The 17,247-nt window shown below is 38.8% G+C and overlaps 1 protein-coding gene across 1 annotated transcript in view; it reads right to left on the minus strand.

The window, feature by feature from the left end:
- Nucleotides 1-17,247, minus strand: part of SND1 (staphylococcal nuclease and tudor domain containing 1) — a 441,984-nt gene that overhangs the window by 370,807 nt on the left and 53,930 nt on the right. Inside the window, exons 8-9 of the mRNA XM_011995923.1 lie at nt 16,026-16,132; nt 13,337-13,427 (exon numbers count right to left, since the gene is read on the minus strand). Of these exons, the coding sequence (XP_011851313.1) occupies nt 13,337-13,427; nt 16,026-16,132 (198 nt within the window). The remainder of the gene's footprint in view (nt 1-13,336; nt 13,428-16,025; nt 16,133-17,247) is intronic.

Raw genomic sequence — 17,247 nt, forward strand, 5'->3', positions numbered from 1 at the left:
TACAGAATAAAACTCCATTCAAACTGGGATCTTACCACATCAGTGTTATAACTAGAACGCATAATACAGCCAGCAGTCTAAAATTCACCCAATTATATTCCATGCCTGTTTTTTTTTTTTCTTTCAAGCAACACTTTATTACAAGGTAGCTGTAGACTACAAAACACTGTCACCATCTACTTCATCTGCAGAATCAAAATCAAACTCTTCTAGGCTTCAATCAGGCCTCTTTAAGAGCTACCAGACTGAACAAACTTACAGGGTCAGCTGCCACACAGCGAGGGTGGACTGGCAAAATTTCCCTCCTCTTTTATGCGTGAAACAAAAGGAAGTAGACTCTTTTTTGCCATCATGGATGTCACACTGATAAGTATCTTAAAGGAGGCCTCCCTAACTATTTCTTGAAAGGCCTTAGATCTTCTAGCACAGAATGTATCCATTTACTTGCAGCTTCCTCTGAAAACAGCAATTCTCCACCTTTTCCAAAGAACCAGCCAGCCACACACCAGAAACACAAAGAACCAGCCAACTACACACCAAAGAGTAAGGAATGCCTTAAGAAACAATCCGAAGGAGGATATAAAACATAAATGAGAAATTACATATGACAGAAAACAGGAGGAGTTAAGTGCCATCAAACAGAATGAATGAAAAAAGAAAGATGACAGCTGGAATCAACCTGTAAGTCCACAGAAGATTTACTATGGCTGGTGGATGGGAAGATACCCCTGGGTTTTACCACTGTAAGCAATGAAAGCAGATTAGAGAAGAACAGCCCAGCAATCAGAAAAGTAATGGAAGTTCTAAGAAAGAACTGAGTAGCTCAGAAGGAGAAATTTTTAATTTTCTACTATAATTAAGATTAACTTACAACCCTGAAAACAGCAAAACAACAACCTCGAATAACCATAACCATTCTCCTGTAACCTTGTTGACAGACCTGAGAATCATAGGCTAAACACTAAAACCCAGAGAGCCAGAACCCAAAATTCATCTGGCCAGAAAAACGTGAAGATTAATGGTACTCAAAGGCAGGATGAGTGATCATACCAGGACCAAGGTCAGGGCTGGTTACCCCAAACCAAACAGACCCTTAATGCCAGTCCAATCACAAAAACACACACTCATGAGTTTAGAACTTAAAAACTGTCTAGACAGTATGACCAAAAATACAGATTCAGTCACTGAAAGAAAAAATAGAGTACACCTTATTCCCATTACCATCTAAACACACTAATGTCAAGTAAAAATGTCCACAGTAATGGAATTCCAGTAGTGGGTTGGACAAAACTGATCAAAAAGAAAGACCCCAGCTAATGATTTCCCTGTTGTTCAAAATCCCACATTTGGATGAAGAGAAAGATACTTTAAAATGGATGACAGAACATTTTGCGGGGCGGGCGGGTGGGGAGGTGTTCCCATGATATCTGCTATTCCGGTATCCTAATTTCAAGCTAAAGAAAAGAAAAAAAATTCCACTGAGCCATACTAAGCAAAACAGCTACTATAGCAAATCAATACAACTCCTCCTCCAAATGGATACTCAAAGGATAGAGGGTAATTGTCAGATGTATCAAAGGCACATACATCACAGGATTTCCCGAATCTTAATGCTGGACAGATCTACACCTTCTCTCAAACCAAAACGAATTCTTATTGTGAATTCCCAAAAACATAGGGAAATTCCTATAATCAAGACACGAGAAATATCTAGAGGTTTTCTGCTCCCTAGTCATTCTTAGAGAGTAATAAAACCAAAGAAAGTATCATAGTCCTCACATCTTTACCCCCTGATTACAGAACAATGAAGATCTAAGGATGTCCTGTAACGTTACTGGGATTAGGCACCCCTTGTAATATGTCAGCAGCAGTGGCAGCTATGAATTCTTGGAGCTGCAAATTTTAGGCCCCAGCAGCAGACTCTGCGGCTCAGCATCTCCCTGATTAGAAACCTCCTCTTCAGGAACTGCGCACTCTGCTACTGCCAGCTAAGCAAGGTTTAGCTTGCTGGTGAAGGTAGGAAGGGTGAGTGAATGTGTGCGTGTCCGCGTGTGTGTATAAGTGGGGTTTATGGTTTTTTATTCCTCTGTAAATTGTGTCATTACTGTCCAGAGAACAAGTAGCTCCTGAGCAGAGACATGGAATCGGCAATAAAATACTGGTTACAGCCACGCACTGTGCAGTAAGTGAGATGCAGAGTGGATTACTATCTGAAGCCAGCTCATCAGCACCATTACCGACCACATTTTAACAGTGATATTTCTTCTGGTGCTTTTCATCAGGATAACTGAAGTATGCCCACACTGCCCACTTTCTCTGCTAGCTACGGATCCCTAATCAAGCCAACCCCATGTATACTCACACCCCACACACCAAGAGATAACCTAAGGCACTGGAGCAGAAATCTACATGGAAAAAGTCACTAACTGGACTCAAATACGTGTACTAAATCCAATTCCCTCCTCATTTCTTGAAGCCCAATTACAAAAGGAAAAAATGGTTTAATGATAACAAGGTGTAGGCTAAGGGCTGCCATGAGTCAAGAAAACTACAGAGTTCTGTCAGGGGAACATTCATGCCTATCTTCAGCCTCTGTCACACTCTCTCATCTGTGCAGCCTGTCCACAGTGCTTACTGGGTGCAACGGGCTGCTGTTGTTCAGATTCTGAAAACCCTGAAGCACACACAAAACAAACAGAAAAGCCTCCTTTTTGTTTAACAGCCTCCTGAGTTGTGGATATAACCACCAATAGTCCCAATGCTGCCAAAATTTCCAGTACCAGATAGAAACAAAGGATTCTCCGCCCAAAAGGGCCTTCTACAGGCATGACCAGAGACTGTGCTTTGATGAGGTCACTGAGAATGACAACACATACCTCTTCTCCTCTCTGAAATCATGACATCCGGCTGTTTTTCCCACTCCCTAAGGTTGTATGCTATGTCTCTTCTCCCCAGTCCCCCAGAAGAGTACAGTTGCCCCCCCGTCCTCAACAAAAGCAAACCACAATATCCTGATGGAGGCACCTCCAGGCACCTAAGCACAACCAAACCAGATACTCTTAGGATGTACTTACATGGAAATCAGGCATCAGACAACTTTCAACAGAGGGACATCCTACACACTACCTGAGCAGTACTTCTCAAGATTGTCAAAGTCATCAAAAACAAAAAAAAGTCTGAGAAACTGATATATCCAAAAGGAACCTAAGGAGATATGACAACTAAATGCAATGTGGTATCCTGGAACAGAAATAAAGTATAAATAAATGAATACCTGAATAAAATATAAACTTTAGTCAATAACAATGTATCTATATTGATATACTAACTATAACAAATATACAGTACTCCCATAAAATATTAATGACAGGGGAAACTGGGCTGAGGATGGATGAGTAATGTAAGAATTCTGTACTACCTGCTTAACTTTTCTGTAAATCTAAAGAGTGACCTAAATGAAGTCTCTAATAATAATTTTTAAAGCCAGGTTAATATTCTTTCAATCTTTTCTAACTCAATCACTTTCTTTTTCTTAGCAGCACACTGGTTTACTAGTATAAGCTGCAAACCAAGTCTTGACCCCTTTTTGGTTCAGCAGAGCCCACCTTTCTAGTGAGACAATCTCCAGAACTTCCTTTTCAACTGAAAGTCAAATGGCAAAAGGCAAGGAAGTGGCAGGTATTTTTTGTTTCTCTCCATATTACCACACGGGAATACACTGGAGAAATCCAGATAATGCCAAAAATATTCAGCTGCATCCTCGCTTAAAAACCATGTCAGAGAGCCACTTCCATTTAACATACTACTGACAGTCCTAGCCAAAGAAGTTCAGCAAGAAAAAGAAACAAAAGGCATCTAAATTGGAAGGGAAGAAATAAAATTATCACTGTTCCCAGATGATGTATACATAAAAGACCCTAATAATTCCGCAAAAACTGTTAGAATAAATGAATTCGCAAAGTAGCAGGATATAAAGTCAACACACAGAATCAGCTGCATTTCCACAAACAATAAACAATCGAAAAAAGAAAACTCGAAAATAGTTCCTTTCCCAGTATCATCAAAAAAGAACAAAACACTTAGGAATTAAGCAAGGAAATGAAAAACTTGTACAAAGAAAACTACAAAACAGTGTTGAAAGAAATTAGAGACATCAATAAATGGAAACATGTCCCATGATCATGGTCTGGAAGACAATACTGTCAAGATGTCAATACAACCCAAAAGTGATTTACAGATGTAATGCAACCCCTATCAAAATCCCAATGATTATTTTTATGGAAACAGAACAGCTCATCCTAAAATTCACATGAAATCTCAAGAGACCCTGAATAGCCAAAACAATCCGGAAAAAGGACAAAGCAGGAAAATTCACATTTCTTGATTTCAAAGCTTACTACAAAGCTACAGTAATCAATACCATATGGTACTGGCATAAAAATCAGACATACAGACCAATGAAACAGAATGAAATCCAGAAATAAACCCTTGCATATATAGTCAAATGATTTTCGAGATGGGTGCAAAGACCAGTCAATGAGGAAATGACAGTCTTAAACAAATGGTCCTAAGAAAACTAGATAGCCACATGCAAAAAAAATGAAGTTGAACCCTTATGTAATACCAAAACTAAAAATGAACTCAAAATGGATTCATTACTTAAATATAAGAGCTATAAAACTACAAAACTCTTAGAAGAAAACACAGGGCAGAAACTTTGCAACACTGGATTTGGCAATGATTTCTCAAATATGACACCAAAGGAATGGGCAATGATAGTACAAGTTAGATTTCATGAAAATTTTGTGCAACAAAGTAAAAGGCAACCCACAAAATGGGAAAAAATATTTGCCAATCATATATCCAACAACGGATTAATATCCAGAATATATAGAGAACTCCTAAAACTCAACCACAAAAAAACAAAAACCTCAATTATAAAACAGGCAAAGAGGCATATAAGTGGGAGCTAAGCATTGGGTACACATGGACTAAAGACAGGAACAATAGACACTGGTCACTTCTAGAGCTCGGGAAGAGTAAGGGAAGGAGCCAGGGCTGAAAAACTTCCTATTGGGAACTACGCTCACGATCTGGGTGACTGGATCCTATTCCAAACAATATACCCACATAACAAACCTGCACACGTACTCCCAAATCTAAAAGAAAAGTTGAAATTTCTTTTTTAAATGCGCAAAGGACTTGAATAGACATTTCTCCGAAGAAGATATGCAAATGCACAGGAAAAGATGCTCAACATTACTAATCATAAAGGAAATACAAATCAAAACCACAATAAGACATCACTTCACACCCATTAGGGCGGCCACTATTAAAAAAAAAAAAAAAACCCCAAAACCAGAAAATAACAAATGTTGGTGAGGATGTACAGAAAGCAGAATCCTCATTCACCGACGTAAAATGGTACAGTATAGTAATTCCCTCAACAACTTAAAAATACAATTACCATATAATCCAGCAATTCCACTTTGGGGTACAAACTCGAAATAATTGAAAACAGGGTCTCAAAGAGATATTTGTATAACCATGTTGATAGCAGCATTGTTCATAATAGTTAAACTGTAGAAGCAACCCAAGTGTGTCCCCATGGACAGATGAACAGGTTGTAAGCAAAATGTATACACATACAATGGAATATTTTTCACCCTTAAAAAGGAAGAAAATTCTGACTCATCCTACAACATGGATGAACCCTGAGGACACTACGCTAAATGAAATAAGCCAGTCACAAAGACACAAAGACTCTCTGATTTCACTTATATAATTACTTAGAGTAGTCAAAATCACAGAAGCAAAAAGTAGAATTGTGGTTGCCAGGGCCAGAAAGAGGGGAAACAGAGGGATGTAGAATTATTGTCATTGAGTATAGTTTCAGTTTTATAAAATGAAGAGTTGTAGAGATAGGTGGTGGTGATAGTTACATAACAATATGAATATAAATACCACTGAACTTAGAAATGGTTAAGATATTACATATTACACTTAGAAATGGTTAAGATATTACATATTATGTTATGAACTTTGTCATTATAAAAAAATTGAGGAAAAAAATTTTCAGAGACATGATAATGAACTCCATCTAGAGCTATGACTGGAAGCACAGCAAAGAACTATCAGGACAAAAGCAAATACATTCTAAAATCTACTGTACCCATGGATAGTTTATACCCTGATCTCCAAAATTGGACTTGGCCACCACTGCCAGTTAACCACTTAGCGCTCCTAGACAAAGCCCTAGCAGGTAAGCTCCTTGAAGGCAGGAACCACTTCTAGTTCTTTTACATCTTTTCTAAGCACCTAGTTCAGGGCTCTGTTTGCTTAATCTATATATAGGTACAGAGAACCAAGCAACAAGCCTCTAACCAGGCAGGGTGGTAAGGAGATACCTCTTGAGGACAAGCTTCCACTCCATCCCTCTCCCATCCCCCACAACAATGTTATTCAGGTCTGTGAAATCTGCAATGCCCAAGGATCCAGCAGCAGGAACAGGGAAGCCAAGCCACGTGCTCAGGGGACCATATGGCTACAAACAGCACAGATCAGCTAAAACACCACAGGGAAGGCAGGGAGGGAACTGGCAGGCCACGACAGGCACAAAAGTCTTGGGCAAGCTCAGCTAATCGCTGTGAAGTGAACATGCTTCTCTGCTAACCTGAAGAGACAAGGAGAGCCCTTTCTTTGCATTCCATTCCTCAAGAAGTAAAACTGCTTAAGCAGACAAAGGGAACCAGTCTTTCAATAGGCTACATGTATCAGAGAATACTTCGTCGAGTTTCACATTTCTGAGGCTTAAGCCTCTTGGCACTCTGACCTACAGCTTTGCCTCAGTTCCAGAAATCAACTGTAGAGCCTCAGAGGCACCCAGTTAGAGGCCATAGGTTACCCTCTGCAGGCTTTTCAGGTTTTTAGCGAGGCCCTGTACAATTAATTCCTAAAAAACAGCATGACTGTTGAAGAGGGAATCACTATTTGTTAGGGCTTTACAATCACATGATCTTTACAAGCAGAATCATTCAGGGAAGACTTGCAGGACTTTCAGACTATGTGAAGGTCCCAGGTACCTTAGAACCTTTTTAGGATTCCCTGAAAAAAACTGTTTGCCACTAACAGATATTTTAAATCACGTAAAATGATATATAACTGCTGCTGATTTCCAGGTTATAAAAAGTAATATGTATATTTTTTTCATTTTTAACTTAATGTTGCTATCCAGTGTTCTACAACAAAGGCTGGCAAACTATGGCCCAAGGGCCATCCAGCCCACTTCATATTGTTATAAAGTTTTCCTGAAATATTGCCACAACCATTTGTTTACACACTGTCCATGTCTGTTTTCCTGCTACCATGGCAGAGTTCAGTAGTTGCAACAGAGACCATATGGCTACCAAGCCTAAAATATTTACAATGTGGTCCTTTAAGAAAAAGCTGGCCAATCTCTGTTTTACAACATATTAGAAAATGAACACACTTAGTGGTATATACTGGTTAGTATTTCTATAGACATATTTGGCAAATGTGAGCCAAATCATTTCTAAGGAAATAACTGCCAATTAGTTGGAGATTTCTTCCACTTTCTAAATAATGAAAAAAATTCTCAACTACATGAATATAAACCTACTGGGGACTGATTTAAAATATTATGGTGCAGCCTACGTTGAAATATTACACATCAATTAAAGAAGTAAGCTCTTTATTTTGGTTCCCTCTCTAAACACCTCTAGATAAAAGGGATCTGAGGCCGGGTGCGGTGGCTCACACCTGTAATCCCAGCACTTTGGGAGGCTGAGGCGGGCAGATCACAAGGTCAGGAGATGGAGACCACAGTGAAACACCATCTCTACTAAAAACACAAAAAATTAGCCGGGCATGGCGGCAGGCGCCTGTAGTCCCAGCTACTCGGGAGTCTGAGGCAGGAGAATGGCATGAACCCGGGAGGCGGAGCTTACAGTGAGCCGAGATCACGCCACTGCACTCCAGCCTGGGTGACAGAGCGAGACCCTGTCTCAAAAAAAAAAAAAAAAAAAAATGAATCTGTATAACCTATCTATACATAAGCTCAAAAGGAAGAAGATAATGAGAGAGAACACTGCAACAAAACTCTGGAAGCTGGAAAGCAGATGGATGAGTAGTAACTTACTCCACTGACTCACAAAAGCTAAATCCTGAGACAGTGGCGAGAAAACACAATAGCCAATCTGATTTATACTGCAGTCCCACTCTCCCTAATCTGCCAAGACTCAGAAACTGTCAAATCAAGCATCTCAATTGCAAGCAAAAATGAGACCAAAAACGACGAACGGTTTCAAATCTTTGTAAGAAGCAGATGGATTTCAAGATGTATACCCTGGCCAGGCACGGTGGCTCACACCTGTAATCCCTGCACTTTGGGAGGCCAAGGTGGGAGGATCGCTTGAGCCCAGGAGTTCAAGACCAGCCTGGGTAACATAGGGAGACCCCGTCTCTACAAAAAATTTAAAAATTAGCCAGGTGTGTTAGCGTGAACCTCCCAGCTATTCGGGAGGCTGAAGCAGGAGGATCACTTAAGCCCATGAGGTTGAAGCTGCAGTGAGCTGTGATGGCACCACTGCACTCCAGCCTGGGTGACAGAGCAAGATCCTGTCTCAAAAACAAACAAATATGTATACCCTATATCCCACACTAGGGTCATTGCTTCTAAACTCAGTGTTTTAATATCTCATTCTCAAACAAGACAGAAAACCAAGGCTCAGCAAATATCTGAGGAAAGCCTCTAATATGAAAAATAAGGGACCAAAATAACCCAAAGAGGGGAGAGGAGAGGCTTGAAGAACATAGCGAGTATGGAGGAAAAATGAAATTAAAAAAAAAAAAAACAATTTTGCAGAAAGCTAAGAGATGATTTTTATCTCTGAAGTATTAAACTTTACTTTTTATAATAGTAAAAGAGAAACATGCAGAGAACAAATAAAGCTCTTAAAAAATAAAACAGTATCATGTCAATAACACTACTGAAAGATAACTATAAAGAAATCTAAAAAGAATAGAAGATGAGATAGAAAATAGGAGAAAAAAACTGGAAGACGAGCCCACAAAATCCAACCACCAAACAACAGGAGTTCTAGAAAAAAAGAGAACAAAGATTCTAGATGGAAACCAACAAAAGAGAGAGAAAAAGTCTCAGAACAAAACAACCAAACATTGAGGCATAATATGCTCACATATAGATAAACAAAAGTGCATCGCTATGAAATGTTAGAACACTAGGATCAAAAAGAATTTGCTAAAACCTTTCAGAAAGAAAAAACACATATAAGGATGAGAAATCAGGAAGGTTTCAGATCCATTAGAAAAAAGAAATCAAAAAAAATTTCTGATAACTACTGACAGTGGAACAACACTGATAGATACAATTCTAATGGAAAATGACTTCTAAAATAATTCTATATCCAGCTAAACTATCAAGTGTATGTAGAGAATGAACATGAAAGGTCTCAGAAAATTTACCTCCCAAGCATTCTTTGCCATGAAGTTAGAGAATGTGTGCCACTAAAACAAAGTAGCAAATTATAGAGGAAGCTGTGAGATCCAGCAATCCTAGCCCCAATCCAAGAGTAAGGCAAAGAAATCCCCCAGGACAATGGTGAAGAAATCCAAAGATGACAGCTCTAAAACAGGCAAAAAGAGAAACCAGTCCAGATTGATGCAGGCTGCAAGGCTCCAAGATAGTGTTAGCAGACTGAATGAATCTCCTCTTGGGAGGAGATTTAGACAGAGTTTGGAGGTTGAATTAATAATAAGTGTATAAAAAATGTAAATTTTAAAAATTATTAACTCCAGGGAAAACAAAAAAATTGTGCAGGAAACTAAAAGTAGCCATAATATGCTATATAGCACAGTGGTGATTATCATTTAAAATAAATACAGAATATTAACTAAATTATGACATAATCATATTGGAAGAACTGGGTAAGAGCACTGTGCGTCCACATGAGTAGGCGTGCTTATATGAAAAAACTAAGCCCTCCTCTTCCATGGTATGAAGGAAAGGAGTTGTACCTAAAACTGAAAATTAAGAAATAGCCATGTAAATGTTTTATTCAGAGATGAATTAGCTAAGAGTTGAAAGTGACTGCCTCAAGGGAGAGTGAAATTGAACTGGTACATTCTTTAGTAAGCCTATAAAAAATTTTTAATTTTCTGTATTAAAAATAAAAATGTGCAAACTTAAAAATTACACACAAAAGAGTACACATCAGTGCTATTCAAAGTGGCTGCCAGTCTGCAGTAAGATAAGGAACTTGTACTAGAACATTAATCAACTACATCACTAAGAACATTGCTGACTTTTTTTCTTTTTTTTTTTTTGTAGTAAGCTTTTCTTGATGAAGGAAGCAATGCCTTGATTTACATTCTGGCCCAAGCTCCTTATGTCACTTTATCAAGGCATTTTGAGTAGGACTGGTATAGATCAGAGATCATCAAACTATTAAGTAAAAAGCCAGATAACAAATATTTAAGGCTTTGCAGGCCACACAGTTTTATCACAAATACTCACCTCTGCCATTATGGCACAAGAACAGACACAGACAACACACAAGCGAACACACATAGCTATGTTCCAATTTATTTACGATACTGACATTTAATTTCACATAATTTTCACATGCCATGATATATTTTTTATTAACACAAAATCCTTTTTTTTTTCAATGTAAAATCCACAGATCATGCAAAAACAAGTGCCCAGCCAAATTCAGCCCATGGGCCATAGTTTGCCAACCTTGAGACGGACACTATGATCAACTTTGTTTAAAAAAAAAAAAAAAAAAAATTAAAAAACAAGGCCAAGATAGTGTTTCATGTAGTACGGGTATTTATGCTTATCTTCTTTATGTTTTTTACTGTTTTAAAAGCAAAACTAATGCTAAAGAATTTTTAAAAGTCAGTAAGTTTTAAAAACTCTACCTATTTCTCTCTACCCTCTAAGCAGACATACACCCAAATAGCCTCAATTTATGTTTCAATTTCTACAGAAGATTGGTTATTCCTCACAATCCTCAATCAGATGATTCCTAGGGACAATCTCCCCTACTTTGGCACTGTAATGAATAAAACTTCATTGTCATGATAAAAGCTTTGCTCTCTTTTAAAGAAAAAACAGATTCTAGGATCCTAGATTTTTTTTTTTTTTTGAGACGGAGTCTCGCTCTGTCGTCCAGGCTGGAGTCCAGTGGCGTGATCTTGGCTCACTGCAAACTCCGCCTCTTGTTGGGTTCACACCATTCTCCCGCCTCAGTCTCCCGAGTAGCTGGGACTACAGGCGCCCACCACCACATCTGGCTAATTTTTTTGCATTTTTAGTAGAGACGGGGTTTCACTGTGTTAGCCAGGATGGCCTCGATCTCCTGACCTCATGATCCGCCAGCCTCGGCCTCCCAAAATGCTAGGATTACAGGTGTGAGCCACCGCGCCCAGCCAGATCCTAGATTTTTAAAAGTGGAAAAAATTCTCCTATAGGTAGGTCTCCCTTTTTAAATTACCAGTAAAGTCACACTTAAGATAAATGCAAAGCTCAATAATCTAAATCCTTTGAATTTTGTTCTTATGCAGTACATTAGTTAACTCCCCAACCAGCCAAGGCCCAAAACTCTTCAAAATATTCTAGGTTTTTCTACAAACTCAGTTTTAATCGAGGAAAGGCTGGTAGGAACACAATAGGGTTTTAAGATCCTCACATGCCTCATCTACATCAGTAATGTCACAGACTCTCAAAGTGAAGATGGCAAAAAATTGAAGGCCTGCCTCCCTTTTTGGGTGAAAAATCATCCTTTCATTATGTAGCTATGTTAACACAGAACACACTACGGGAAGCATAAGCACAACTGAGTGAGTTCCAAGTAGGCAGAGCAACCCATGTCCAAGTGTCCACACAGGTACACGCCTCACACAGTCTGCATCAAGACCTGGAGGATGCCAGGATATCCCACCAGGGGCAACTCCCACCCATGCCTACCAAAAGGAATGATTATGGCTAACCTCACAGCTGCCTGGACATCACCTACAAAAAGAGGGAAAGAGGCCACTAGACCACTCTGTGACCTATTACTTTGGGCATCGTAAAAAAAGAGTGAAGAAATTTAGCCAATTCCTCAGAGGTTGCTAAAATTTTACCATTCTAAGACAGTTGCAGGATTTCTCAGGCTCACAGTGCCACCTAGTGGCTTTCCATCCTAAACTCATGGTTAGTCGACAGGGAGACAGCACCTCTCAGTCCAAGAATTTGGCACTTAACCACTTTTAGCCCATAAAAACAAAACTTCTAGCATCTCTTGGCAAAAGTAAAAATAGGCTGGAAAACATTACAGCATTTTGGGAAGACACAGATAACAGATCTGCTACTCAAGTTACAAAACCATGCAACTAAGAAAAAACATTTTTACAGCACTGCTGATACCACCAAGGATAATTAGCTCCAGTTTCCTTCAAAGCAGTCTATCCCAAGACACATCAATGGAGAACTCTCTGGGAAAAACAAAACAAAACAAAAAAAACCAAGAGCTCCAAAACAGAAGAGAAACTTGAGGTCATATAGCTATGGATGCGCCTTGACTTGAAACAGGGTTAACTCCTGATAAACCCATCATAAGCTGAAAATACTGTAAGTTGAAAATGCATTTATCTCTCTTCAGGCAGGGAGGCAGGGAGGCAGGGAGGCAGGAAGGCAGGAAGGAAGTACACTTAATACAACCTACCAAACATCATAGCTTGGCCTAACCTACCTTAAACATACTTGGAACACTTACATAAGTTTACAATTGGGCAAAATAATCTAACACAAAGTCTATTTTATAATAAAGTGTTGAAGATCTCATTTGATTAATTTACTGAATACTAGACCAAAAGTGATAAACAGAATGGCTGTATGGATACTCCAAATGTGGTTCCTACTGAATATCTATTGCTTTCACCCCATTGTAAAGTCAAAATATCTTAAGTCGACCCAGCATAAGTCAGGGACCATCTGTACTTGGACACAGGAAATCTTAAGACAATGCTATTTGCTAAGCAGTGAAAAAAGAAGTCCTAAAATATGAGAGATATTTCAAGCTAGTTTGAAGTTAGCTAATTTACAAAGAAATTTAAATAGTCTAATGGTTTCTAAGCCCCCTAAAACACACACACACACACACACACACACACACACACACACACACACCCCCTACTGGTTTGCCTTGAAATTTTCAAGAGCTTCAGCATTTCTAATTGTTCAAATCCTTATATTATTACTCGCCTGGCAGTGTCCACTATGCATATCAAGATGCTGAGAATGACTCACCTTGGCAACAAACTGCTTGTCCTTTTGGTCCAAATTAGCAGTGGGAGCAACATAGTCTCTCCATATTCTCAGCCTGCGCTCTTTGGCAAACCTGGCAACAAAGCAAGGATGCAAGATCATTCAGACAGACTAAGTCAGCAAATGGAATCCACCACTACCATGGGAGCGCAGTTGGTGCAGCATCCTACTCTACCCTATAGACATATCCAGAAGAAAGACCTGTAAATGAGAGTAAATGAAAACACGCATGATACATATATATACTGTAAACCCACAGCTGGGAGACTATGGTCCAGGACTATGGTCCAGGCATACAATTTTTTGAGCCTAGATGGTTCGAGTCCACCTTCATTATTAACTCTGGTTTATCCAATATCTCCTGGGTGGCTACTACAAAAATTAGGCTGACAGAGAGTAACTGCTCTCTTAAATGGGAAGAACCCACACATCTAAACAAACATACTTCTTAAAAAGCACAGACTTGCTCAATTTCTATCTGAATTATAGAAAGGTTACCAGCTACCAAATCCTATATATAAGAACAAAACTGTCACGACTGTGTATCTATAGAATAATTAGAAAATGAACAAAATCCTTATAAAATTCACTGACAAGAGTTTAAAAAAAAAAAAAAAAAAAAAAACCTACGTAGCCAGAAATTTATCTTGAAGTATTCTGCCCAGTAGATATTTTCTGAGCCAGACTATGAATGGAATATGTGCAAAGATCAAAAAAAAAAAAAAAATCAATGAACAGCTGTCTTAAACCACTTACAAGTAAGTGAATACATGTGCAGTGAAATACATGGATACATGTTTCTGAAAACAGTATTGCAATCTTTTGTTTTAGAGAAGCAGTAAAATGAGAAAAACAAATAGCAGGATATAGTAGTTGTAAAATGCATGAAGTAATTCAATATAGAGGATGCAATTTTACCTACAATTCAAGTAGCTCAAATATAGCATGCAAAACAGCAGACAAGTAATCACATATTACCGAAATATGATTTTCATTCTCTGGTCTAAGCCTGTTTTTTAATGATGAGCACTCCCCCCAAAAATCCATAAAATCTTCTACTGATGTCATATAACATGTAGATATTATTTTCAATGCATTCACTTTCTTCAAAGAAAGGCAAGATACTGGGCCAGGCGCAGTGGCTCACGCCTGTAATCCCAGCACTTTGGGAGGCCAAGGCGGTGGATCATGAGGTCAGGAGATCGCGACCATCCTGACCAACATGGTAAAACCCAGTCTCTACTAAAATACAAAAAAAAAAAACATTAGCCGGGTGTGGTGTGCACCTGTAGTCGCAGCTACTGGGGAGACTGAGGCAGGGGAATTGCTTGAACCAGGGAGGTGGAGGTTGCAGTGAGTGGAGATGGCGCCACTGCACTCCAGCCTGGTGACAGAGTAAGACTCTGTCTCAAAAACAAAAGGGCAAGAAAGTAAAGAATGCAAAAAAAAAAAATCAAATTAATTTAGAATACTAACGAACATAACAGGATTCTCTGAACCAAACAAAAGAAATTGAGCATTGTAGAATAATCAGAAGTATTTGGAACACTGTACTTGATATGGTTATTATAACTTTCTAACTTAACTGTAGAACAACATTAAAAAAATTCTAAGCAATCACTGTTTTTTTCCATCAGACAATATACATGTCAGATGGGCCATATCAAATGGCCTAGATTAATATCTACTTTTATAAAAACTTGCAAATACTTCTGCTTATAGATACTGAAGGATGAAAAAGACCTAAGAAATGGAACAAATATTACAGTTATTCATTCAGGTCATTGCACATTTCTTAGCTGTATATCTCAGTCACAAAAAAGTAGTTATCAAGACCATTATAAGATTTCGAAACAAGTCATACAGCAAGCAAGCCTTGAGAGTGGACTATTGTCATCAGCTGTGTGTTGTCTTTGCTTAAATGTATCATAGAAGGTAGTGATTCAGACTTTCCTGAGCATCATTTCCATTCATCTACTGTTGCTACCTGCTTTATTTTCTTCCATCTACCCCATCAAATGGAGAAAGTTCACCTACATCTACATCTTGACCTTGACAGTTGAAATGGCAACTAATATTTGGAATTTCTACATGCAGTTTTCTAGAAACAAGTTATTCCTATATCTGCTTTAATGATAGGCAACAAGTCAAAAACACACCAATAACATCTCAGGGTTATATTAGCATTTATAACCGAAACATACTTTTAAATAAGTTAGGGCACAGTCCTCACAACAATATTGAATGGTCCTGGTTTAAAACCCACAGGCTCTGTCTTTCCACCATACCCCTGCTCCTGTCTATCTGTTTGGGAGCAGCTGATAAACAACTTCATCTTTCTCAAATAAGCTTCAAGTTTATTACATTTCAAATGTGTAACACCCAGAACCTAAGCAAGGGGCTTGGGAAAAAATGACCTGAAAACATTAAAAAAGCAAATCAAGTGAAGAAAAATGTCTAACTGAAGACTCTAAGTCCTTACTATCCAGCATTCAATTAGACTGAACCTGAAGACCAATATTTAAGTCACTCCTCCATAAGGAACTGCCCTACTCCTTTACTGAAGTAAAATGAACACTGACACACAGGGGTGTGAGAAAATCACCAGATTTCTTTCCCTAAAGATCCTTAACAAGATCCATAGCTGGAAGGCCTCTAGGACAGACCTTACCTCTCTGCCGCCCTCAGCTTTTCTGCGCCCCGGGTATAAACTGCAATCGACCAATCCACACAGCGTGCAAAACCTTCCTTCAGGAGGAGCTCTGTGATGTTGCCGTTCTGAAAAACAAGATACATGAGAGGCAGGTGCAGATTAGACTCTGTTGCAAAAGAATCCATTTCTCTAGACTTCTGACACAATTAACATAGTCACAATCTAGTCTGCAGTTTGTTTGTTTGTTTGTTTACAGTAGGGTAGCTTCTCTCACTAGGAAACCACTCCTAAGATGGGAGAGATGCCACTCTGAGACTCCTTTGAACAGCCTTGGCTTCGTATCCCCACAATATCCACCATAATAACTCACTTAATAGGAGTAGGATAAATGCTAGTGGCATTGAAGCGAATTGACATTTCAATAGCTCTTCTTGTGGGCAGAGGAGGATGTTAATCTTTAATAGAGATTACACCTTATTCTTCCTTCCCTTAAGATCAGCACTTCCTTCCCCTTTCATAAGAGCTGAAGAACAGGCTGAGCGGAGAATAACGGAAGCTACACTGTGCCCAGTGAATTAAAATTCACACTCTACCGTGACACAGAGCCATCTGGCAGGGCACAGCCAGACAGCACTCCAGAAGAAACAGACATGACCTTGGCACACCCTAAACCAAGCCTCTCAACCTCCCACAACTGCCATCATGGAAGAATTATCTAGCCAAAGAATAAGTAGCTTAACTCTGTATTGGACACAGGTTACAATAATGAAAATCCATTCAAATTTAGGTGTTAAAAAGAAGGTCATCTTATGTCTAAGAATAGCCCAACTATCAAAGTGCACAATAGGGCAAAACATCCAATAATCGCAACTATAAGAACATAACCTATTCCCTGCTAAAAGCAGAGTTAGAAGGTACCTGGAATACAAAGCCTGGAATACAAAAAATAATTTTTCCATACCTCAGTTTCCTCATCATTGATCTACCAATACTTTAGCTAGCTGACTTCTAGACCTCATCAACCCTATTCCACAAATTCCAGTTCTACTTCTAATGAATGTAGCAACCCCTAGGACCAAACAGTTAGATAAATATGTGATCAAGTTCCTCTTCCTCTTATGAACCCACTAACACTTGAGATTAATTTCCTAAAGGTGAGAAAATTGTCCAATTCTGTAAGACAAATGATAACTCCCTAGAAAATGCCTCAAAAATCACCAGATATTAATAATAATCTTGC

Source organism: Mandrillus leucophaeus, unplaced genomic scaffold (assembly GCF_000951045.1).
Source record: "Mandrillus leucophaeus isolate KB7577 unplaced genomic scaffold, Mleu.le_1.0 Scaffold5, whole genome shotgun sequence".
Taxonomy (NCBI): Eukaryota; Metazoa; Chordata; class Mammalia; order Primates; family Cercopithecidae; genus Mandrillus; species Mandrillus leucophaeus.